This window comes from Odocoileus virginianus, chromosome 3 (assembly GCF_023699985.2).
Source record: "Odocoileus virginianus isolate 20LAN1187 ecotype Illinois chromosome 3, Ovbor_1.2, whole genome shotgun sequence".
Taxonomy (NCBI): domain Eukaryota; kingdom Metazoa; phylum Chordata; class Mammalia; order Artiodactyla; family Cervidae; genus Odocoileus; species Odocoileus virginianus.
Window position 1 is genome coordinate 82,851,320 of NC_069676.1, and position 25,031 is coordinate 82,876,350.

The following is a 25,031-nucleotide window of genomic DNA, read 5'->3' on the forward strand; positions in this document are numbered from 1 at the left end:
AACTTGGAGTGATGGGTGCCCAGTTAAACCACATAGGCTCTCTTCCCTAAGGCTGGGCTGTCTTCATGCTTAAGCTCATCAGTATAATTACAGAGAAAGCCTACTAGAGAAAAAACTGGAACAGACATCTCTGGAACATAAGACTGTTGTACAAAAAAATGGCAAAGACAGGATTTGAATTTATTTCATTTGCAAGACCAGTTTCTATCTCTCAAGCATTAATTTTAAGAGAGTGTTCAATGATAATTTAAATTATTGGGCCTCTGTGAGAAAGAAGACTGCTCTCTCCTATGTTAACTCTACAGTCACCTTTCTGTCCGCCTTGCTCTTAGTCTTCACAATTCCCTAAGCTTGGAACACTTCCCTGAGAAATCAAGATGGCTAGATCATTCTTATTGATTCTCAGGAAGCATTCCCAAGTAGAACCTACCCTATCGGTCTTTCTCTGTCACATTCATATTTTTAAAAGAATCTATAACCTTCTGAAAGAGTGTTGTTTCTCTGTTTATTTGCATTTTTTCTTTGTCTACTTCCCTCGGCTAGACCATATACTATAAGAGGTCAGAAAATTTGCCTTTTTTACTCATCACATGACAGGTAACTCAGTAAATAGTGAATAAATTATTAAATAAGTTTTTCTGCGTTTTAAATATGTTTTTGGATGTCTCTATCATTGGCCATTCTTCACTATAATATCCACAAAAAATGGGTGTGTTGCTAGTTTGCTTTTCGAATAACACAACAAACTTCCTCACCAGAAACTAAGATGGTGTAAGGGGAGATGGAACCTGGTTTAGAAATTAATGCAGAGACATAGCTAGTTGGAAAGAATATTTGCTATATATGCCATGTCTCTAGAAGTCAATTTTGTGTTGCAAGTAGATTATACAAACTATCAAGAATATATTAACTGTCAGCTACTTGCATTCATTTATTCATAGCCAATACAGCAGCCATTCATAGAATGGCTATTCTAAGGTTGGTGCTACCCATCCAAAGACAGTTGACATGGTTCCTTCCCTGGCAGGTTAGCACAGTAACTTGATAGTCGCCATTCTTTAACTGCAGGGAAAATGAATTGCAGTGCCTCTAGTCCTTTTTCCACTCATTTTCAGTCCCCTCTTCTTTCAGTTCAGTTCAGTTCAGTTCAGTTGCTCAGTCATGTCCGACTCTTTGCGACCCCATGAATCGCAGCACACCAGGCCTCCCTGTCCATCACAAACTCCCGGAGTTTACTCAAACTCATGCCCATCAAGTCAGTGATGCTGTCCAGCCATCTCATCCTATGTTGTCCCCTTCTCCTCCTGCCCCCAATCCCTCCCAGCATCAGAGTCTTTTCCAATGAGTCAACTCTTCGCATGAGGTGGCCAAAGTATTGGAGTTTCAGCTTCAGCATCAGTCATTTCAATGAACACCCAGGACTGATCGCCTTTAGGATGGACTGGTTGGATCTCCTTGCAGTCCAAGGGACTCTCAAGAGTCTTCTCCAACACCACAGTTCAAAAACATCAACTTTTTGGCACTCAACTTTCTTCACATTCCAACTCTCACATCCATACATGACCATTGGAAAAACCATAGCCTTGACTATATGGTCCTTTGTTGGCAAAGTAATGTCTCTGCTTTTTAATATGCTATCTAGGTTGGTCATAGCTTTCCTTCCAAGGAGTAAGCATCTTTTAATTTAATGGCTGCAATCACCATTTGCAGTTATTTTGGAGCCCCCAAAAATAGAGTCTGACACTTAGACATTGTTTATATTGGACTCCCCTTGCCCTTCAGTCATTTATAGAAAAAGTATCTGATAAAGTTTCATACTGAAGTGTAGAAGATTTACATTGACTGTCTTCTAGGTATGTTTATACTGAATCCAATTAGAAAGTAAAAAAGCTGTCTAATTATGGACTTTTCAAACCATAAAGGAAAATGTAGTTATTTTTAAAGCCAATGTCCTTGAAATCACAGTGTGTAGGATATTGCTTACTCTGCTTGTTTGTAAACTTTGAGAACTTAACATTGAACAGCAAAAGGATTTTTTGCTGTAAGATCTAACAGGTAAGTCTTCATGAATGTTTTTAAAACCAAGTACTTTTCTGCAGTGCTTTCAGAAGACACTCTCAGCATGCTCCCTTCTTCTTCCCTTCATTTCCTCCTCCTCCTCCTCCTTTCTACCCTCTCTTCCTTTCATTCTCCACCATCCACTTCTCGATCCTCCTACTCCTTATCTATTTTCGTTCTTTCTTCTGGAAATACAGAAAATATTTAGAAAGTTGCTTCTCCTAAAACAAACAACCCCCACCACAAAATAGACAAATAAGCAAAGGGAAATGCTATTGAACTATTTCCACAAATTTCCATGCCAAAGATATATTACGGAGAATTAACAGCTGACTTTACTACATTGACTTGCAGTCAATCATTTAATTCGAAATGTCATATAAAAACCCTCCCTGAAGGACAATAAGAAGTGTGGAAACTATCACTCAAGTGTGTTTAAAATTGTAACTTTGAACCTTGTCTTGCTCCCTTCGGGCTGTTCTAACAAAATACCACAGACCGGGTGGCTTATAAACAACGGAAGCTTATTTCTCACTATTCTGAAGGCTGAAAAGTCCAAGATCAAGCAGATTTCAGCATCCAGGGAAGGCTCACTTCCTGGTTCATAGACTGTGGTCTTTTAAGCTCATCTCATTCATGAGAGTTCTGCCCTCGTGATCTAATTAGCTCCTGAAGGCATCTCCTCCAAAGGATTAGATTTCAACATATAAATTCCGGGTGGATACAAACAGTCTATAGCAGCCTGTTGCCCTGTCTTTAATAATAATAGCTCTTTAGCTCTTTCCCTTTGAGGGTGATATCATGACCCCTCTCTTTTGGGAAGATTGGTGATCGTCACTTCTCTGTTCCACTAATGCCTTTTTCAACCTTATAATAGTGTCTCTAACAGCTCTCCTGATGCATTTTATTTTTCAGAACATGAATTGTCAGAGAAGCAGAGTGAAACATCTTTTTGAGCACTGTGGTTAACATTCAGACATTTCTCCCCCTAGTTTGCCAACAGATTATATGCCTTCATAGGTGATCTTTCAAAGTCTCACATGTTATACACGCTACACCTTTTACATGTCTAGACATTTGGAGGTCATGAGCCACTTGTTCTATTCAGGCTTTGAACAAGACGAATAAACTGGGGTGGGAGGAGGGTTGGCGTGGGGAGAGAGCCATGTTCAGACCTCAGTCAGCAGTGGCATTGTGGAGGGATGGGCAATTCTGGGGATCAGTTCAGTTGCTGCCCTCTCTCCTTGGTCCCACTAGGAAACTAGTTAGTAACAACAGCAGTCTGTCCTAAGCCTAGGGACTTGAATTATTCATTAGTCAAGTGTAAATTATCATTTAGAGGCAGGTGACACACATGTTTTCTCGAACAATTATTATCACTAATCATCATTTTCCACAGTAATTTGTATGCTCTCATTATTAGCCCTTGATTTCTATGTAAATCCTTTTCATAAAACTGCCACAAGATGGAAGTTTTTTTTTTTTTTTTAATTGGCTCTCTTTACCTCTTGATATGTTTCTTGGCATTTTTGCACCCTCATCTGGCACTTGATGGTTGGGTTTTCAGATTAGGCTGACTGTTGACATGCCCAGATAAAACATTCTTTCATTGAGCATATTGCATTTGTAGGGGAAGCCACCTTCCTTCACCTTCTGCCATATTGTACCCACATTTTTTTTTACATCAATTGTCCAAACATTGACTCTCACATTTTCCCCTTTTTGATTGTCATTGGGCACCATATTTGACACTTTAACTACTTTTACTAGTTGTCCATGCCTTGTCACAAAGACCGAAGCTGACACAGGCTTTGCCTAAACAGTTGCCTTGAATAAGTACATTTGCCATACGGATTTCCCCTTCAAATACTGTAGTGTATCTTGGAGAGTTTCCTGTTTCTTTCTTTTTTTTTTTTTATTATGGCTATATGGTTTCTGGGACTTAAGTACTTTGAAAAAAAACCTATCTTTCTTTGTAACATTTATTTCATATTTCCTAGATTCAATTTTTAAATGAGCTTCAGAAAGAGTCCTTGGAATTACCTAGTTTATAACAGCATGGGTCCCTATGGGGTTCATGAGGGAATGATGGAGATTTGCTTATAATTCCACCGGCTTGTGAAGCTCTACCCTGATCTAATATTTATATAAAAGTCTTACCTTTAGAATGAACCTTATTACACTGGTCAGGGGAGGGGCAGATGCTCTAGAAAGGGTCAGTGCCTTAGTTTCCAGGATGCATGGGTTAAGGCTCATAGACTCAGAGCATCTCAGTGAAGTCCTGGCTTCCTAATTTATCAACTGGGTGACTTTGTGGCAAGTTACTTAACCCCTCTCTGCCTCAATTTTTCCTCACCAGTAAAAAAAGTTTTAATGACTATGCCTACTTCACAAGGTTGTCGTGAGGGTTCCCAGAATTGATACATGCAGAGGACTTAGTGCTTTGCGTATAATAAACCTTTGCCAACTGTCCGTTCTTATCATTATTATGGTGGCATGAATTTGTTTCTTGGAACAAGAGAGGGTAGAGTCTTGGTGAAATGGATACAGAAGTAAAATGGATTCTTTAAATTCCCAGAAGCTGGGTAAGAAGGCCTGAAATAGAGGCATTCCCTGTAGAGAGCAGGCCTAGGTGGGGGTCTCCAAGAGAAAGGGCTGGGTGACCCCAACATCGTGACATCATCACTGCTGTGTGCTTCGCGCCTGACCCTTCGCAAGTATTCAGGACAAGTGCTCTGACTAAGCCTCCCATGAAGCATTGCCTGTTAAAGACTCAGAGGAGATGGAGATTTAATGAAGGGTTAGTGTGTCTTTGAAAGTGAAAAAAGTGTTAGTTGCTCAGTTATGTCCAGCTCTTTGCGACTCCATGGACTGCAGCCCACCAGGCTCCTCTGTCCATGGAATTCTCCAGGCAAGAAGCAGGGGATCTTCCTGACTCACGGACTGAACCTGGATCTCCTGCACTGCAGACAGACACTTTGCTGACTGAGGCACCAGGAAAGCCCTAAAGACATCATCTTGTGACCTTAAGAGAGCTCCACGTTTCAGCATTCCTTTCTGGAACCGATGCTGTGATGACGTATTGCGTATGAATGCTTCCCATTGGTTTCCTACATGAAAAGAACTACTCTCTCAGCTCGAGATTACCAGGCTCTTGCCTGCCACCTCTTTAATGCATTAAGCCTGTATTCTGGCTCATTGTTGAGTCTTGTCATTTTGGTCAGAGATGTTAACTGCAGTGCTTCCACATGATCTTGACGGTGTCTTTACATAAAACACAAATTTTCTTAAACAAGGACGAGGAGCAGCTGCAAGATTAGTGATACCAAGACTGAAAAGGGAGGGTTTTCTCTTCAAGACCTATCCAAACAGTTGTCTGTGGCACCACACACAAGCATGTGTGCACATACAGACAGAGATACAGGCAGAGGAAAACACAGGGTAACTTTCCACATTGTTATGAAGCTTCCAGAAACACGAAGCCGAGGGACTCAATATTACATCGAAGCAGAGTAGTGTCACAATACCAGCCTGCCCCTCCTCCTTCTGACATTTCTGCAGGGGAAAAAAGAGCTCGGGCTGTTCACCCAGGCTCGGAATGAGAGGAGCATACACTAGGTATGCCTATAGGGATTCACATTTTAAGCTGGGTTAAAATAACTTCTCTGCCTCTGCGTGGCAAATTAATTTTTCTATGTAAACACAACAGAAAAACTCGTCATCCCAAATATGCAGTGTTTCACAGAGCCTTAAATCATTTCTATCACAATTTAAAATTCAATTCCAGCATGGGGAATTGGAAAAAAAAAAAAAACCCAAACTGGAAATAACTAGATAGAACAGAGCCATAAAGACAAAATCTAAACATTTAAACATAAGAAACAACAGCAATATAGTCATTAATATATAGCAGGTGACATTTCCTTAACCTGATTCCTTTGTTTGGGGGAAAAAATGTTATTTAATTGAAGTAAAAGAAAATAACTTGCAGTATTTTGGCCACTAAAAAGTCTTGACTTTGGCAGTTAAGTTTCCGTTCTTACTTTGTGGTATATATTTTATCTTTACCCAGAGATCTGCTTAGATGATATTACTTATGATATGCCCCACGTGTTTCGACTACTCCCATCATTGGAACAACTTGGTTCATTTGGCGGAGGATGGCAGTAAACCAGCCAAGATGTTTTGTTGGATTCCTGTCCAGAGAGACTAGTTGACTTGGCTCTTTGCCACAGCAACAGATGATATTTCTAACTCTTTGTGACGTTCTAATTTCAAACTGCCTTGACAACAAGGGCTATACTTTAGAAAAAGTATTTTGTTTTCCAAAGCACCTCTACTATTGGTGTTCTGTACCCAGGATTTAAAATCAATTTGTTTAGTGAAGGGATAGCAAAGGGAGCTTCCCATCCATTTCTCAGCCATGTCTTTTGGTCCCAATGACTGAAAAGACTGCTTTCCTCCTATTCAAGCCATCATCTTCCTCAATAAAGAAAAAAATTCATGGTCAAAGTCTGCATGAATTTATACTTCGCTACCCGAGAACTTTGTAAAAGTCAGGCCAAACTTTTTATTCTGTTGGTTCTATTTCATGAATATATGTATTTGGTAATGGAAGAGTGAGAAATTCAGCAGTCCACTGTTGCAAAATCTATAAAATTCACCATTAGAGCATACTGATCTGTAGGAAAAAATGCAAATGAGCACATGATGACCTGTAGTTGCTTCTTTCTCCAATTCTTATTTAAACTTCATGCTGATGTGTAGTAATAGTGAACAAAATTATAAGTTATCTAGATAATATCTGGTCTTTCAACTTAAGAATTTTGAATATTCTAACTTGCTTTGACCACATTTTTTTAGCCAACTTAACTCTGATTTCTTTCTCTTAATCAATATGAATTCTTGTTAGTATGACAGACATACATAATTTTTTTTTAGAAAAATACTATTAAATTAGCTAGAATTCTCCCAGAAATTTCCCCGAAGGGACTGTGTATAATAAGATGCGACATATAGGAGACTGGATCTGTAAGTAGAATACAACTCCTGATACGTACATGATTTAAGTTATGTGTAAAGGGTTAGAAAGGAAGAACATGTTTCCATGGATTATTCATTCATTTCTTGCAAAACTACATATTCCTCAAATATCTGTGCATGATTATTTGGAAATTCTGCATAAGTTAACTAGGAATGAGACAATATTAGCTACTCAAATAGTGGATATGAAAAATGATACTAAGATAATAAAATTACAAGACTACATATAAAATGGGAAAATGTGATCTTTCTCCTTAAAAATTCAACTTAATTTTATGTTATTTTCACACGTATAAAAATAAACACTTGTATTAGAAGTCCTATGCTTTGAGCATAAATGAAAATATTGTTAGTGTACTCTTCTTTGGTTGAGCTTAAATCCTTATGTTTCAAAGAGCTTGTTAAAGTCGGAAGGTACTATATTTTTAAAATTATATATTAAAAATTGTTTGCAGTATAAAATATTTCAGATGTTAAAAAAGGCAGACAAAATAACAGAAATCATTATTACCACCATCGACATTTGGAAGACCTTATTTGCTTAATCTCTCTGTTTATAGAGAAAATAACAAAACGTTAGAAATCAGCTATCCTTCTATGTCCTAATGCCTTTTCTATTCCTTCTTTTCAGAGGTAACTGCTATCCAGAAGTTAGTATGTGTTTCTCCTGTGCAACAAAAAATTATTTTACTATATATTTGTATATAAAAATTTGCTTTTCCTCCAAAAAGTTAAGATTTTTTTTTCATGTTATTATAACAAACTAATTGTCCATTGATAGAAGAAATGAAAAACTGTGGTTTATTCTCACTAGGAATTATATTAGAGATAAAAATGAATAAACTAGATCTGAATGTGTCAACTTACTGAGCTATTTTTAACCAGCAGAAAGAACTCAAGAGTTACATAATACTTTATATTACTCATACTATACATTTTTTAATTCAATAAATAATTGTTGAGAGCTAATTCTATGCCAGGTACCATTCTAGCTACTTATGATGCCACAGTGAACAAAACTGATGTGGCCTTTTGGCTAGATTGCCTCCTAGCATGTGTATCAGTCAGGTCAGCCTACGGTCACCATTAGGGGAAAGAAAGAATTATCATACTCAGTAACAGTGACAGAAGGATCCTAAATTTTCAAAATGTTTCAAATCCTTATCATATATCTACATGTAGATCTTATTATTTCTATTTATAGATGAGGAAACACCAACCCAGAGCAGTTCAACAATTTTCCACACAGCTCATTACTGACCAGGAGAGTGTTCAGATTCACTTGCCTCAATGTTTGTCATCTTTTGACCCTCTCATGTTACTGCTTTAGCCATGTTCACAACACTGTAAATGAGACCAGAATGATTTAAGATGTTTCTTAATCCTTAACAAGTTATATCCTATTCCTGAAGATTTAAAATTTTACATAGTAAAAATAGCACAAGACCAGGACTGGACACTATTTAAAATCTAGATGATAGTTTATAGTGAAATGAATGTTGGTGGTTTTGTATTTCTGCGGCATACTTCCTTACCTGCTCACCTTTTTTACACGTAAGTGTCTTTACATCCTTTTTATTAGTGTGAAGAAACACTGGGAGTTAATATAAGAATCACTCTTCCGAGTTACCCAGGAAAAATAGAGGAGTTAGAGAGTGACCTTATAATTCAGGCCCCAATGCCTACTTTGTAGAATGAGGATTTAAAAAAAATTTTATTGAAGTGCAGTTTCTTTACAATGTTGTGTTAGTCTGAATGTGGATTTCTTTTGCTCTTTCTGCCTGCCCTCCAACACAGACTGGCCGCTTGGCTGTGTCCAGCCTTGAGGTGGTGATAGACAAAGGAAGATGAGTGAAAGTCAAGATGGGGAGTCTTTGGTCTCATTGAGCTGATGTTCTAAGAGATATGCACGCAGACAAAATCAAGACCTCTTTTCTGCTGTTTCATTGTATCAATCTGATTCATGTTCATGAACTATATACACATTATTTCCGTGTGTGTGTGTGTGTGTGTGTGTGTGTATATGTGTGTCTATGTGAAGGCATCTGTATAAGTATCAGATGTTATTAGTTACGTATGTATATATGCTTAAACACATAAAAACAAAGTTCCTGATACTTCATGAAAAATATTTTATGTTTCACTGGTTTAGGATCTCTTTTTTCTTACTAAATGTGGAAAAGAATGCAGAGTTCCAGAGTACTTACACATATTGCAGCTTCAAATAGCCTCCCCCAGGGAACAACAAATGAAGTCTCTTTTTGGACAGTTTAGATACAGAAGATAAACATTCTAACTTTCTTATTTTCTTTTATTTTCTGAGGTTCAACATTATATTAAGCAAAAGTTGCTAAGAATATTGTATAGGAACCCTCAGTACCAAAATAGTCAAGTCATTTAATATTGTGGGATACATAATACTTTCATCCATGAAGCAATGTATTCTATGTGCATTATTATATTACATCAATCTAGTATAATCATATTAATTTATCTCTTCTATTTCAGGATGTGCAATCATGATTAAGCTGAAGTTTACCTCCCTTTATCTATGAATATTATTAGTATTTGTCAATGAATATTGTGGGAAATATGCCCACAGTAGGTTCCAAATATTTTAGAGAAAGAATAATTTTGAGCAGCTTATCTTAATTTGAATTGAAGCTGGATGAACTATGATTATTTTTTAAATTATACATATATTAGAAGTCTTTATTGAATTTTTTACAATATTGCTTCTGCTTTTTATGTTTTGGTTTTCTGGGCACGAGGCTTATGGGATCTTAGCTTCCCAGCTGGGGATCAAACCCACACCTCCTGCATTGGAAGGCAAAGTCTTAACCATGAACCACCAGGAAAGTCCCTGAAGTGTGATTTTCTCTTACTGCCCCTCAACAGGAAGCACTGTGGAATGACAGCTTCCATTACTATTTTGTGTATAATATTCCAAATATCAGATTTCTTTTCACATAAGCATTTTTTAAATTGAGATAAAACTGGAGTGAAAAGCTCAGATCTCTTGTGTGCAGTTAGGTGAATTTTGACCGAGTATACCAGTCACTCAGCAAGTCGCTTTGTACACCCCACCCACACAGTCAACCACTGCTCTGATTTCTATTACCACGGAAGGGTTCTGTCCAGCTTGGTCTGCATATAAATAGAATCATACAATGTAATCTCTTCTGTGCTCAGCTTCTTCCATCCAATATAATCCTTGCAAACATTTTAATGAGTGATGTTTAAACAATTATGACCACAATTAGCACCAATATCGGTTACATTCTGGTTTATCTAATAACTAGTTGCATATAATTTTCTAAATTCAGAAGTTCAGTGCATCCTGTCTCATATTTCTTGATTCTATATTTCACAGTAAGTTTCTCTCCTATTCTCAGATTTTACAAAATGCATTATTAAAGGCAGGAAGAAAACTAGTCTTCAGCAAAGTAGGCGAGCTCTCAAGTGCTATTGTATATGTTCTCTTATTGTTGTCAGTATGTTTAAAGAGGATTCTGGAAAGAATGCACTGTTCAGGAAAAATAAACCGGTTTAAAAATTTTTTTCTTACTAAATGAAGTCAGAGGAGAAATACCATCACTAACAGAGAGTTTAGGAGGAGATGTGAAGAAAAATATTTTCCTTTTATCTTGGTAGAACTCTGTGGTAGAGAATCTGTCTTTTGATTTGGCCAAATAATTTAACATTTTAAAGGTAAAACTTTTGCATGCAAAGAACATAAACCAAGATAGTTAATTAGGAGGACAGGAAAGTGGGGTAGAAAAGTTAGATTATTTTCAACCTTCTAATTAATACTTGGTAACTTAGCCGGTGAACTGGGAAATACTAGAAAGTATACGCTCCATGTCATTTCAGTTTATGGTTATAAAGAGAGAAGTTTATAAAATTTATAAAGAGAGAAGCAAAGGTGACATGCTTTCTGTGTTCTAACACTGTTGAGTTAGGTTGGTTGCCTGTTGAGAGCAGCATGCAATGACCATGAGCCAGGTTCAACAGAAATCCAGTCATGATCCCTTGATTTTGCAGTCTTAAAATTAGATGGCTCAATAGGTTAGATAGTTCAATCCTGAAGGTAATCAACCCTGACTATTCATTGGAAGGTCTGATGCTGAAGCTGAAGCTCATACTTTGACCACCTGATGTGAAGAGACGAATCATTGGAAGAGACCCTGATGCTGGGAAGATCGAAAGCAAAAGAAGAGGGCAGCAGAGGGTGATATGGTTAGATGGCATCACCAACTCAATGGACATGAATTTGAACAAACTCTGGGGGATAGTGAAGGACAGGGAAGCCTGGCATGCTTCAGTCCCTGGGGTCACAGAGAGTCAGACACAACTTACTGACTGAACAACAACGCAATTCTGGATTGGGCAGAGAAAATGAAATCTTACAGGAAGAATTCTGAAGTCAGTTTAAAAAAATGCAGGTAAGTGGCTGGAAAAAAAGGCAAAGAAAACCCAGATATTCTTAGGAAATGATATTTGTGATTTAATTATGGGAAGTTTGTGGCTTTAGTATGACTTTTTGGTTGGCTAGTATAGTCAACAGATAAACAGAATTCTAATCTTTCCTCCTGGACATCCAGCTGAAGATGACAGTTGAAAGTTTCTGCACCCAGACGATCCTAATGGCAACTACACCTGTCCTGAGGTTTTGAAAATTGAAACTGAAAAACGCACTGGAATTTTCAAGGGCCTCTTCAATGAGGAGTGCTTTTGATAAATCCACTCTGTGTGGCATTCACTTTTCTTGGGAAAGCTTTTTATTTCTTTCTAAACTAAAACCTTTTTATTTTTGAATATCAGCAGCACATTCATACAGTTCACACATCTAAACAATATTAAAAAGTCTATGTTGTTAAGTCTGACTCCCACTTTGCTCACTCCTTCCCTCTGAAGAACTTGGAAACTACTTTGTCGGTTTGCTTGAACTATATCCTTCCAGTGTTTTTTTGTGCAAATATAAGAATACTGATTGTCTTTACCTCTCCCATTTTTCTCTGGAATCAGCATACCATATACTGTGCTATTATTGCTTTCTTAATCTAACAACATGTTCTGGAAATTTTCCCTATCAGCACATGGAAGATTTGTTTTATGATTCTGGTGAGCTACTGCTGTTGGGCTGCACCATGGAGGCCTGCAAGCTCTCTACTTGCCCAGCCTCAACATCTGAAAGAGAGCCTGGAGTCAGTGACAGACCCATCAGTGGTTTAATGGATGGGGGAGCTTACATGTCCGAAGCAAGATTCTGGAGCCACACTCCATCTGTGTGGCACTGGGCAGGCACGACATGGCAGCCGTCTTTGCTCCCCAGAGGAAGGGCGGAGTTATCAGCTATCGGGGGAATTGACATCAGGTGGTAACTCATCGGTTACCAAAGAAACCAGCCAAGGAGCACGCTTCTCACCAGCCCCTTTGACAGGCTCTAAAGGAGATGTTTGGCTCTAAAGATTAGAACAATCACCAGCTGGGGAGGAGCATGTATGTAGGCATTTACTGGCCAGGCTGTATCTTAACAGAGAATGGCCTTCCCTCTTGACTCACTGATGTCAGGTGAGCAGGGCGTAGGTGAAGCAAGGACTGGTTGAGCAGAGGATGTACAGAGAGTAAGAGAACAGCCATCTTGAGTGCCGCTGTATTCATTGTGTTGATGTACCACAATTTATTTAAACACCGCTTTATGGATGGGCACCTTCCCAATAGTTTAATCATAAACACTACACATATTGGGCTTCCTTGGTGGTCCAGTTGTAAAGAGTTCACCTTGTAATGCAAGGGACACTAGTTTGATCCCTGGTCCAGGAAGATCCCACATGCCATGGGGCAACAAAGCCCGTACATTCCAACTACCAAGCCTGCATACTTGCAACGAGAAGCCACTGCAGTGAGCAGCCCATGCACCTTAACTAGAGAGTAGTCCCCGCTCACTGTAACTAGAGAGAGCCCACGTGCAACAACTGAGAACCAGCACAGCCAAAAATGAAATAAATAAAAGTTAAAAATAGATACCAGACACATAAACTTCTGCATACAAAGAGGTTTGCATTGCCACGAAGGGCTCTTGTAGAGAGAAACAAGTGTATCACATGGAACATTCATGGAATAAACGCTTGAAGGAGGTCATTTTCTTCCTGTAACAATTACCTAAAGAGTAGTCTCTGAGGTTTGATATATTTGGCACCACTAGTGGGAAGTTTGGGGATGGGTATCTGCAACGTGTTGCTGTCTCCATAGGTAGAGCGTGTGCTTTCATCCGCAGCAAAGGGGTGTATCAAATTGTTCTTGGGGAAAGAATGTGAGGGTTCCAAGAAATAGAAGAGCACATTGTCATCATCATGGGAGAAATCAGAACTTTGTGGACTTCTTTTTACTATTATTATTTATTATTTTATTTTATTAAAAATAAATTAAAATTTATTATTTATATTTATTAAATAATATATTATTTATTATTATTATACTTTTACTATTATTACAGAATGTCTGTATTTTGAATAACTTTTGGGGTGAGTAAGGATCCTCACCTATTCAGTGCTTAGCCCCAGAATGGTCTTAATTGGTCCTCAGAGCAACCCTGGGACTTAAGTCTTAACTGAGAAAGCGGACGCTTAGAATTAGTTAACTTGACAAATGCTGCTTTAGCTTGTGAGGAGCAAAGCTAGTCTGATGCTCAACTGGGGAGATGAGACGATCTCTGGGAAAACAGCATCCAGTGTCACTGAGCAGGTAAAACAAGAAAATGAAAGTCAAGTCCATTGCAGAGAAGGTACTCAACATCCATCATAACGAGTCTGGTCCTCACGCAGCAGTGCAGTTTATTTCCTCTGGTTGCCTGACTGTTGCAACCTGCGGGCACTCCTGCTCTCTTTGGGCGGGGCGAGGGGCGGGGGTGGGAGGGAATTGACCTCGCAGAAGAGGAAATAAACTGCACTGGTGCGTGAGGGCAAGACTCCTTAGGATAGATGTTCCTGGCTTTCAGCCTGACCTTTTTCCAGTTACCAGATTCAAAGGGAACTAAGATCTCTATTTGGCCTAGAGCAGACATTGGCTGCTAGAGATGCGTGCTTCAGGGTTGAGGTTCTTCCCCAAGTGTGAGCCGATCAAGACTGGGGGTGTGATGGAGCTAAGGATCAGGGAAGTCTGCTGCTAAAACCAGAAACCACGTTAGGGCCAGAAAATATGAACATTTTCCTACTTGTTTTCTTATCACTTGTTTTCTTATCACCCAAGGATGAAAGAGCAGATAAAACCAAGGAGGGTCTTGGAATGCAGGGATGGAAAAACCAGACCGTTATGGTCCTTCCCTCCCCCATGTTGTAACTATTAATGGAACAGTATAACCCATCTGCCCTCCTACCCTATAGGGAGAAGGTATTTGCCCTCCTCTTTCTTCCCCCATCCATACATGCCTCATCCAATCAGCAAATGACCCACAAGACCTGATCCCACTCCTTGTACCCTGGGTATAAAAGTGGACTAAGGACCCCTGTTCTAGGTCAGTTCTCCCTTGAGCTGGCCCACAAAAACTTTACTTCCCTCTCATTCTGTCTCATGTCTGGAAATTCTTTTCCAACCTGCACCCGGACCATGACATAACTCTCAGGCAGAGGTCCCCCAGGAAAGAGACTGTACCTAGAAGAGGAGAGGTGAAAAGAATAGCCTTATTTTTGATGATGGAGATATCAAATAGACACAGTGGGAATTCAAGGGAGACACAGTGGGAAAGTGAGCTTGACTTTCCTCTCCCATCCCTGGATCTTCCTTAGGAGTCTGTCTGTAAGGGTAACGTGTAGGAAAGATGCCATAAAAATATGTAAACAAAATGGAAAAAGGACTTTCTCAATTCACAAAGTGAAAACTCAGATGTTCTGTTTTAGCTCGATTTCATGTATCAAATTCAATAACTCTATTCAATCCAGACTCCCAAACGCCATTGAAATAAAGCGACCACATCCAAATTGGACCCTTGGGGCACAAAGCGTGATCCTCTAGGCTGTGGCTGGGGAGGCTCAGGTTTGTATTCTGCTCCCTTAGGTCTCCTCCAGTCTACAGACACGGACAATTTCCACCTGGCCTTTCCCTTGATCCTTACTCTGTTAGCCCTTCAGGTCTGCTCTCTTAACCACAAACATCGTAGAAGATTAGTTTATGCTCGCTGCTAAAAATTGTTGCAGAGAAGAAGCCAGTCTGACTCTGTGCTTCTTTGACTTGCTTTTCGTTGCTTTTGTTATTATAATTGTACAGGATGGCTTTCCTCGGAAAATCCTGCCCCTCTAAAGCGCCTTTGTCAGAAGCCTGTCCACCTGTAGATAGCAGGAAGGGAGAAATTAACATATCCCCTGCCTGAGGCTTGCCATTCTAGATGCTTGCAAGATTAAAGGCCTTTTTATTTTGTTTCCTCACCTCCCCCCATCTCTGATCTATAAAAGAACCTGGCATCCAGACCCCCAGAAGATGGTTATTTTAAGGCGCTAGCCTGCCATCTTCTGGGTCAGCCGGCTCTCCTATTAACGCCTCTTCCTTGCCTCAACCCCTTGTCTGTCAGATTCACTGGTATGTCGTGTGGTGAGAAGAGCAAGCTTGGACTCGCTAACAAAAATCTCACATCTGCTAGACCAGCTTTTGTGATCTCTCCTCTCTCCCAAACCACTTTATTGAGCTATTCTCAGATATCACCCTTCCTTGATTTTCTTCCTCTGGGACCCCAGGAAAGCACTGGACACTGTCGAATGCTGCTTTTTCTTGAAATCTCTCCTTGCCTTGACAGCACTCTTGGGTTTTCCTTCTTTTTAACTACATCTCTTGACCTGTCCCTTCTCCTCTGTAGGTCTCTCCTCTGCAACATTCCCTTCCAAGCCTACTTCTGCCTCTCCCTTGCCCTTCCCCTCGACACACTCATTCAAAGGCGTGGCCTTCACCGTCGTCTCCCTGTGAGTAGCATCCGAAACTTTACCTTCAGATTAACTGAAATCAAGTCTATATCTACAAAATTCTCATATTCTTCTTGGATATCACTCAAACTCCACAGGCTGGAAACTTGAATTAATTACCTTCCTGGCAAAGCAATGACCTCTCTGTGTCCAGTTTGAATGTTACTGTGATCCTCAGCATTTAAGCATTAAACTATAAATTCCTTATCCATCATCACTCCTACCATAAACCTGATCATTTGCTGTACTTTAGCAATTCCATCTCTTGTAATCTTTCATTTCTAAAATCCCAGACTTCTTAAAATTGCAATTGTATAATTGGACACCCAACCAACTCTTGCAGTTTTGTGGGAGCCTGCAGGCCTTTGTACACAGAGGGGAAGGAGAGAGCAAATAAAGAGGCAGACCACTCCAGACGGGAGCGTGGCGAGTTTACTAAGTGAAGAAACTTACATAGGAGGCTTGTATTGGGTGGCGGCAATACAAGTGAATCTCTGCACCTGCCCACCAGAACCTTCAAAGGTTTTTTTTCGGCCGTGTGGTTTGTGTGATCTTAGTTCCCTGACCAGGCAAATGACTCTGGAATCACGGCAGCGAGAGCAGAGTCCTAACCACTAGATCACCAGGGAATTCCCTTAAAAGGTTAGATAGAGGCCTTAACTGGGTTCAGTCAATGCAGATATCTCAACACCACCTTGCTCTCTCGAGGCTGGATTCTTGAAAACGGCCCCCACTGTGGGAAGAGTGGGCAGAATGTACCTTCCAAGGACAGGGGAGGGGTGCGAGGGGCCTCTGATTGCCCAAGTCCACCTCTCTGGTCAACCAGTTGTTATGACCTCTCCACAACCTCCTCCAACACCTACACATAACTCTACTTTAAACAGGGTGGGCCTGTTTAACTTCTCTCCTGCTTTCCCATCCCTGAGCCATGATCCCTACTATTTCCTCCTTGTCAGTCGCTCTCATCCAGGACTGGAGCTGTGATTCACAGGGCTCACTGCAAAGTGAAAATGTCCTATCTAAGAGCAAGGGAAAAGTGCCTCCCAAGCCACTACTATTCCATGCTTGTTTCTGCGAACCACCTCAGCTCACACCCATGCTCTATTGTCCTAAACGACCTCACTTACAAAACGGAAAGATTATCAAGATGGTAACAGCAGAACCTGAAACGAAGTGGAGGGTCACGTGTGACTCTAGAGGCCTTGGGCCCACAAAGCCGCCCTGTTCTCCTCCAGCTGGGCCTTTCTCCACCCTACCCACCTCCAAAGACACCAATCCTCAGCGGGGCAGACCATGAAGTGCCCAGGCCCGGAGCCTCTGCTATGCTCCAAAGATGGCAAGGTGGTTCCCTCTGAGCACGTTGCAAACGTCCCTGAAAACATTTCCTAATTTTTTATTAGTCTTTTAATCTCCGATTAAGTTCTAAAGTTTATTAAGAGCAAGAGCTACATCTTCATTCATCCTGGAATCTACCACGAGCTACATGTGTGCTGTGCTGAGTCATCCCAGCTATGCCCGACTCTATGCAGTCCAGTGGACTGTAGCCTTCTGTCCACTTCATTTCCTGGGCAAGAACACCAAAGTGGTTGCCATACCCTCCTCCAGCGGATCGTCCCAACTCAAGAATTGAGCCTGTGGTCTCCTGTATCTCCTGTACTACAAGCAGGTTCTTTACCCAGGTGAGCCCCTTGGGACGCCCCAAATTACACATTAATAGTTGCTTAATAAATGTTTGCTGACAATGGATAAAGAGAAGAAAGAGAAAAGCACTGAGATTCTGAACTCACGTGCAGCCTTTCTGCAAGAGCTATTCTTTTTTTTTCATCAGAGCAAGAATCATTACTAATGCAAAAGTCCAGTTCTCAAGTTGGCTGGCCAGAGACTCCCCGACTTCCTTTTCAGTTCCTGAATTAATCTCTATGTTGATCTTTCTAAGGATATTTCCGTAGAAATTATAATTAAGTTTTGCCAATGGAGATACTTTATGGTTTCTAAAAACAGACGAATCCATTAATTCTCTCAAATATTGAGATAGATGCCTATGTTTCAACCTCTTTTGGTTAAAAACACTATTCTGATGGAAAAAAAGAAGTCTGGAAGTGCTTTCTACACATTTTTAGTTTAAAAAAAATATTAAACATGGGGTTGCCTTGCACAATGACTTTTGGAAAAGTCTGTGTATTGAAATAATTTATCAAAGATCTTCATGGAACTGATTTGATAATGAAGTTGAATCACTTGATGAGAACCCCGAACTTCCCACACTGGCTGTATACCTACATAACCCCAAGAGCAGAGATCTGATTCACACTCTCCCTCCCCACAAAACACAAATACCCTGGCTTTTGAGTATTTTGAGTTGAAGACTAGAAAGCTCACTTGCGCTTGTGGGAAAAGCTGCTTTAAGAAAACAAGAGAAAGTGGAATACATTTCAACAGCAAAACATTAAAAAAAATGCACCACAGACACTGCATCACTAAGAAAGCCAGTAACTTTACTGAATTGTCTGCAAAATACAAATTATACCTTATTTCCAGCAGGAGAAACTTTTGAAAATTCCCCACTTTTATTCACTACAGACAGCTGAATTAAGTCCCTTGAGATACACAGATGTAGTTTAACTTAGTTATAACATCTTGTCATCTAGTGGCGACAAAGTCCAGCTTATGCCGCTGTGAGCCTCTATTTGAGTATTTGTTGCAAATGCTTGTATGCCCTCATTTACAAGCTATTTTAATCACTGTCATTTAATGGAAACAAGTCCCCAGAAAAAGAAAAAGAAGAAAAATGATACAGCAAACCATCTGAAGCAATCCAAGTCCTATGCCTACAGTGACCCAGGGCGGCTTCGTTCATAGAGAACACTGGTTCTGCATTCAAACCACAAGGGGATCCGTCTCTTAGCTGACCTCTCTGAATTAAACTGAGGTATGGATCAATTTGAGGTATGAACAGGGAAGGCAAAATGCAATACTCGATTATGGAAATAACCAAAATGGACAAATTTAATGTAGAAGATATGTGGCCTGGATTGCTCCACATCTTTGGTTAAAACATATTAAGGAAAGCCTTTAATTACATCTTGTAGTCTGAAGCATTCTAACAGACACCAGTATTCCATCAATCTTCAAAAGATCTGGAGTGGCAGGAAATTAACGCCATATAAGTGACGACATCACAGCAGATGGCACGAACGGGAACAGATGAAGTATGCCAGGCTTAGGCAACAGCCTTTATTGAGGGTTCAAGTGGCTGCTTCTTTAAAAAAAAAAAACCCACCTCTTTTTTTTTTTTTTGAAAGAAAGAAATACAAAGCATTTACTCTCTGGAAAAAGAAACACAAGGATAAAGGGGGTGAAAAAATGCTATCTCTAAATTAAAAGATGGGTATGTAGGAAAAATAAATACATAAACGTGTGAGAGGGCAGACATTCTTTTAAAAAGTGTATTGGAATTTTTAAAAATTTTCACTTTAGTTAACTTTAAAACGATCTGAGGATGACAGGTATTTTTATATTCATCATTACAAAATGCTAAATTCCACCTTTGGGAAAAAAATAAGCCATTTTACTAAAAAACACAATTTTAAAAAAGATTGAAATGAACAGCCCTCCATGCATCAATGCATACAGGTTGTGCAGCTCGCAGATACTGCATCAGTGTTACCAGTATTTAAGCTTAATATTACCAAAAAATCTTCTAAAATAGGATTAGATATAACAATACTTGTAAGCTGTGTAAAATGCCACTTATGGTTCTTTTACTTGCAATGAAGAATGTTGCCTAAAATGTTGTTCTAGGATGGGTTATGTAAAATAATACTCCGTCAGGGCTCTGCCCTAAACTGAATACAAAGGATTTACCATGATACAAACCCAAAACCACACTAGCTTTGCAAATACAACAAATGGTAAATTACAGATAAGGTATAAGGGCAAAGATAGCGATGTTTACAGAAAGTGACTCATCACAATCAAAATTGTGCTTCTTCTCATTAAATCATCTTTAAAATATTCTCAGATTATCCCTTTGCTGTCTTGCCACCACTTTCTATGAATTCAGTGGTGGGAACAAGAGATGACTGGCATCCATTCTCAAGTGATCCTGTTCTATTCATGTTCTTATAAAACTATTGTCAGACCTGCTATAAATAGCCAAGGCTTCTGCTGGTACTTTAGCTTACTTTATCTTCAGCATTTAGAAAATCACTTTTTCTTTGTTGCTGAGGCAAATTGCAGGTAAAAAAAATTAATATGGCTATTTTTTCATATTTTCACATAATGACCCTTTCCCACCCAGTGGTAAGTTATTGATAAGTGTTCTGAAATGAAAGAGAACATTTGTGACGTTTGCATATTTTATACACATCAAGTTGTAAGGATGGATTGTTAAGAATGGGATCAAGTCTATGGTGAGGAAAATGGATTTTCCTGTTTTTTCCCCTGTGTGTGAATGTGTGTGTTTTTCGGGATGACTTTCTGTTTTTCCTCTGCATAAATGTTTTTCTTTTGTGTTTCATGGATACCTTGAGGAGTGGGACAGATGAAATGGTTGATAGAGTTTTTCTTGTTTGATTTAGTATATAAAAATGTTAGTACAAGGCAGGCTAGCATCCTATATGGATACAACCAAAGGTGCACTGTGGTCTAATTGTGGATTTCAGATCAAGTTAAGAAAAATATAGCCTCGTTAGTAAGGTCTCTTGGCTTTTGCCACCCAGTGGCAGCCTTTTATAAGGAGAAACACTTAGCAACTATGCAAGAAAAAGAAAAAAATGGATAAGAAATGTCCTACACCTGATATAGCAGTGTCAATCTTACTGTCTTATCTTCTTTGCTGTGTATGTCAATGTGTACAATTGGAGATGAATCGACAGATCTTCACATTCCAAGAGAAGGAAAAATCATTCCTAGACTGAAATCTCTTTTAAGCAATATATATCAACTTTTTTTTTTTTATGGCACTCACTTTTTAAAGGGTCTGAAAATTAATCCCTTATAGACGAATATTAGACAAGAGTCATCATTATTTCTTAAAAAAAAAAGGGACATAGAGAGGTTCTTTAATGGGATTTCTTGAAATGGCTATTAAATCTCTTTATTGAAGAAAAAATAGATGACATACATGCTTTATGCAGAAGTGACATTTGGGGGTCCTGACACATCGGGGTTGTTCAACAGTCCTATATTGCTCACAAGATTGTGGAGGGTCAGTTAAAATAATTAAAAACGGATGACGAAGCAACTATCCCTTTTCCTGCTTCCTTCTTATCTAGCACCCAGTCTTTCACATTTTTCTTCTGTGGGAATTTATAACTCACGCATCGAGCAAACTCCATATCACTTGTTTCTAGGGCTATATTGGCAGGACATGTGCCCCGACACAACTCTCTATTCTGGGCATATTTCTTAAAAGCATTATCAAATTCTAGGCTGAAAACCAACCAGAAAATTTAGGATATGGGCAAGTTTAGGGTATTTATTCACTTACTGAATTCCAAGATGCTTGGTGAAATGGTGAGATCAGAAAGGGGCCCTGCATTTGATAAAAATGCAAAAACAAAAACAAAAAATAGCATGAAAGAAACTAATTAGTATATACAATGGAAGTCAGTTGACTCAATAGATTGCTAATGGATTAAAAACAATTTAGGGTGTTGCAATGTGATATGTTCTAATCCCACAGGTTATCCTTTTGACAGCTGACCTTGAACTTATAAAATGTATGCAGAGTCAAAGAAAACAGAAAGAAAATAGTTACTCAAATGTGCAACTGCACAAATATACCCCCCTCCCGCTATTAAGATAACAAAACTTCTGCTATTACCATAATATTATATATATTAGAAAGCTATACACAAGCATGTTAATTTCACAGATTTTTTTTTAAAAGATTCTTAATATTTTATATAATTAGAAATACACATTTCAAAAACAAAACTTCTACAAAGAGAAAACAGTTATCTTGGTTAGCAAAGCATGGAGTTCCTCATGGCTTGGGTAGGGTAGTGCTTTCTATACAAAAAGTCCTTTTTGGTTTTTTTACAGGACTGTTTAAAATATTAGCGAAGCTATCAAGGGGAAAAAAAAACACATTTTGGCTTAAGTAAACTACAAAAAGCCACAAATGCTTTGCAAACTCTGTCTTACCTTTTATATGAAAATAAGCAAAATGTAATGTACATATTTTTATATTTTTATTTAATAAGAGATGCAGACCCAGATTTATTTATTTATTTAATTAAATACGTTAGCCCTCAAACTCCACAATTTTTAAAAATAGGTATGGTCCTCTTTTAATGGTCATCGATCCTTTTTTCATGAGTGCCATACGTCAAGGATGCGCCTGCAGGTTTGTGAGCATTCTCGGGGTGGGTATTAGGTGACCTGGTGTGTTCCTAACATTTAACCGTGGCCACCCTTTGCCGGGTCTGTCCAAAAACATCTATACACTGTTCTATATGTTGCATAACAGCTGCTCTCTCTTTCAGTAAAGATCTGCCGCTTTTGGCAAATGTTTCCTTTTGTCTATTTACATGTAAATAACGTTGAACCTGCAACATGACACTATCTATTGTAACATACATTTTGCAAAGGAGCACAACAGTGAAAAGAAGTTAGCCTTAAAATCTATTTTGTACAAGTGTTCTGTTGTACAACTCAAGTGCTAAGCTTATCTCAGCATTTCTGTTTATCTTTATACTGTATCACTGAGGCAATTTAAAAGTACTTTTACAAAACAGAGTACCTGACTTTTTTTTTTTTTCCACACACAGCACATATAATGCATATCGACCCCCCTTCCCCATTAAGGTATAGCACACACACACACTGCAAGAAAAAAAAAAACTATTAAGTAATAATCTGATCATGTTGCCCATCCTTCAGAGAGTCGCATGCGCTTGACTGAGGGACTTTCCCTTTCGTCCGGCGAAGGTCTGGTGAGTCCAATGGGGGAGTGGAATTCGTTCCGGTGATCCTCTCGGTCGCTGCCGTCGTAGGAACTGCTACAGCTGCTCAAACTGTCAACAGGAGATCTCCCCGCCTCGTGGCGCGTGTGTTGTGGGTATCTCGAAGGGGTGGTGGTACGGTCTCTAGGAGGAGAAACAGGTTCTGACTTGATGTTGAGGCTTTGAGTAGAAGGCAGGGAGAGATTTGAACTCTGAGATAAATGAGTGCTAGTGCAAGCTCTGTAGGAGGAAAGGAAACCCAGTTACAGATTGAGGAGGCCTGGAGCCCCCAGGAACTCACAATTACATAAAACATCAGCTTAAAGATTTGCAGCGACATCAGAGCATGCCCAGGGGAGGAGAGCCAGCGTGCTTGAAAGCACTTGGGGCATCGCCTTCTTCGAGCGATTGGTAGCTTTTGTTGATTTGCCCGGTAATAATGACCGTGTTTAAGTGGTCCAGGCCTCTGAATGATACCTCGAGTCTCCCTAAATGTACAGGTTACAGCTTCAGGAAGCTTTTAACAAGACATGTTGGAAAAAGCATTTTCAACGTCCCTGGAATTTCTCCCCAGACTAGTTCCAAAATATCATCCAAGAGTTAATGATACAGGGTTTAGGTTCTGAATTAAGGCTTCTTTAATTTACTAATGCCTGTGTTTGAAAATTACTGTAAATTGCTTACTAGGGATATAAATGTTTCCCTCATTTTAATATGCACATTAAGTTGCCCAGTCTTCAGAAAAAGTGAAGAGAATTCAAATTTCAAATAAATAGAATCCAGAAAATGCTACCCATAACCATTTCTGATGAAATGCTTGGGAGGGGGAGAAATAGGGAAGGACATTTTCAGTACTGGCTTAAAAACACTCAGACTTCCTACCCCACTAAAACTGGGAAGAGAATCTGACTTTCTTCATGTTTTCTCAGTTACATGGGATGAAAATACTTTCTCCCACAACTACCTGAATAAAACTATTGCTAGTCTCTCCCTGCTAAAGATACTAAGGAGAACACTCCTCTAATTTATTACTGTCATTAGTTGATGCATGTTGTAAAGAAGGATTTACTGTGGTTTTATTGTGTTTATAACCCTTAATCCCCATTAATTTCAGGACAGCATAATTTGCTTTTCTTCCAAAATTTGTGGGAGAATTTGATACTTGAGGTTGTGGAGGGAAAAGCATTAAGCCTTTAGGTGTAGACTAGCAATCACAATGACTTTGATCAGTATAAACCATAGTAACACTGCTGACATCAATTTTAAGATGCTTGTATTGTTCTTATCTTCTAACTACACTGACATTTGTGGCTAGAGTCAGTGTTAGTAGCCCATATTGTCAACAGAGAGCAGAAGTCTCTTTTTCTGAGGAGAGTCAAGGTCAAGAATAATCCATACAGACACACCTATTTAAAACAAAGGAGAGCAAACCCACCTATGCATGTATGTGACTATGTTACTTTCCAATGAAGAGAATCAGATAGTATTCAACACTAAAACTGTCATTGTAAGCAGTGAGAAAATGGGTATATATTTCAGAGGAAAATGAGGAATAACTTGGGGCTTGGTTTTTTTGGAGATGCAATTCAGGTTCAAGATATAAAGAGATACAAAATTAGAAATGAGTTTATCTTTGAGTGATGTTTTATACAAAAGCACCACCTACTGGCAAAGAATTACTTTCCTTCTCTTATTAATAGATGAGCTAATGTTAAGAGTAACATAAAGGAGAATTGTTTGTTTCCTTAATAAGGCTTGCTTTCCTTTGCTTTTATGATCTTACAGAATCAAAGCAGTCAGCATTTGTATCAAGATACCACATGGAGTGTAATGTTCAATCACCTGTTTATACTTTTATTAATTTCTTGCTTTTATTTTGCACTGTCTGTTAGTATACTAATTCTCTAAGGGTTTTACTTAAATAATCTTTAAATAAAGAAGATATTGAAATGAGGGGGGAGCGCCTGTATTTCAAAAGGATCCATAATGGTGGACTATTTTATCTTGGTTCAGAGTTACTTAATGATTC

At 39.1% G+C, this 25,031-nt stretch overlaps 1 protein-coding gene across 16 annotated transcripts in view; it reads right to left on the reverse strand.

Moving 5' to 3' along the window:
* Window positions 1–18,526: 18,526 nt before the first annotated feature.
* Window positions 18,527–25,031, reverse strand: part of MEF2C (myocyte enhancer factor 2C) — a 173,830-nt gene continuing 167,325 nt past the window's right edge. For 11 of the 16 annotated variants that reach the window (XM_020875436.2, XM_020875435.2, XM_020875442.2 and 8 more), the window contains one exon: window positions 18,527–23,242. In XM_020875436.2, the coding sequence (XP_020731095.1) occupies window positions 22,921–23,242 (322 nt within the window). In that variant the 3' untranslated portion in view covers window positions 18,527–22,920. The remainder of the gene's footprint in view (window positions 23,243–25,031) is intronic. The other 5 variants (XM_070465795.1, XM_070465799.1, XM_070465798.1 and 2 more) reach the window with 1 other exon arrangement.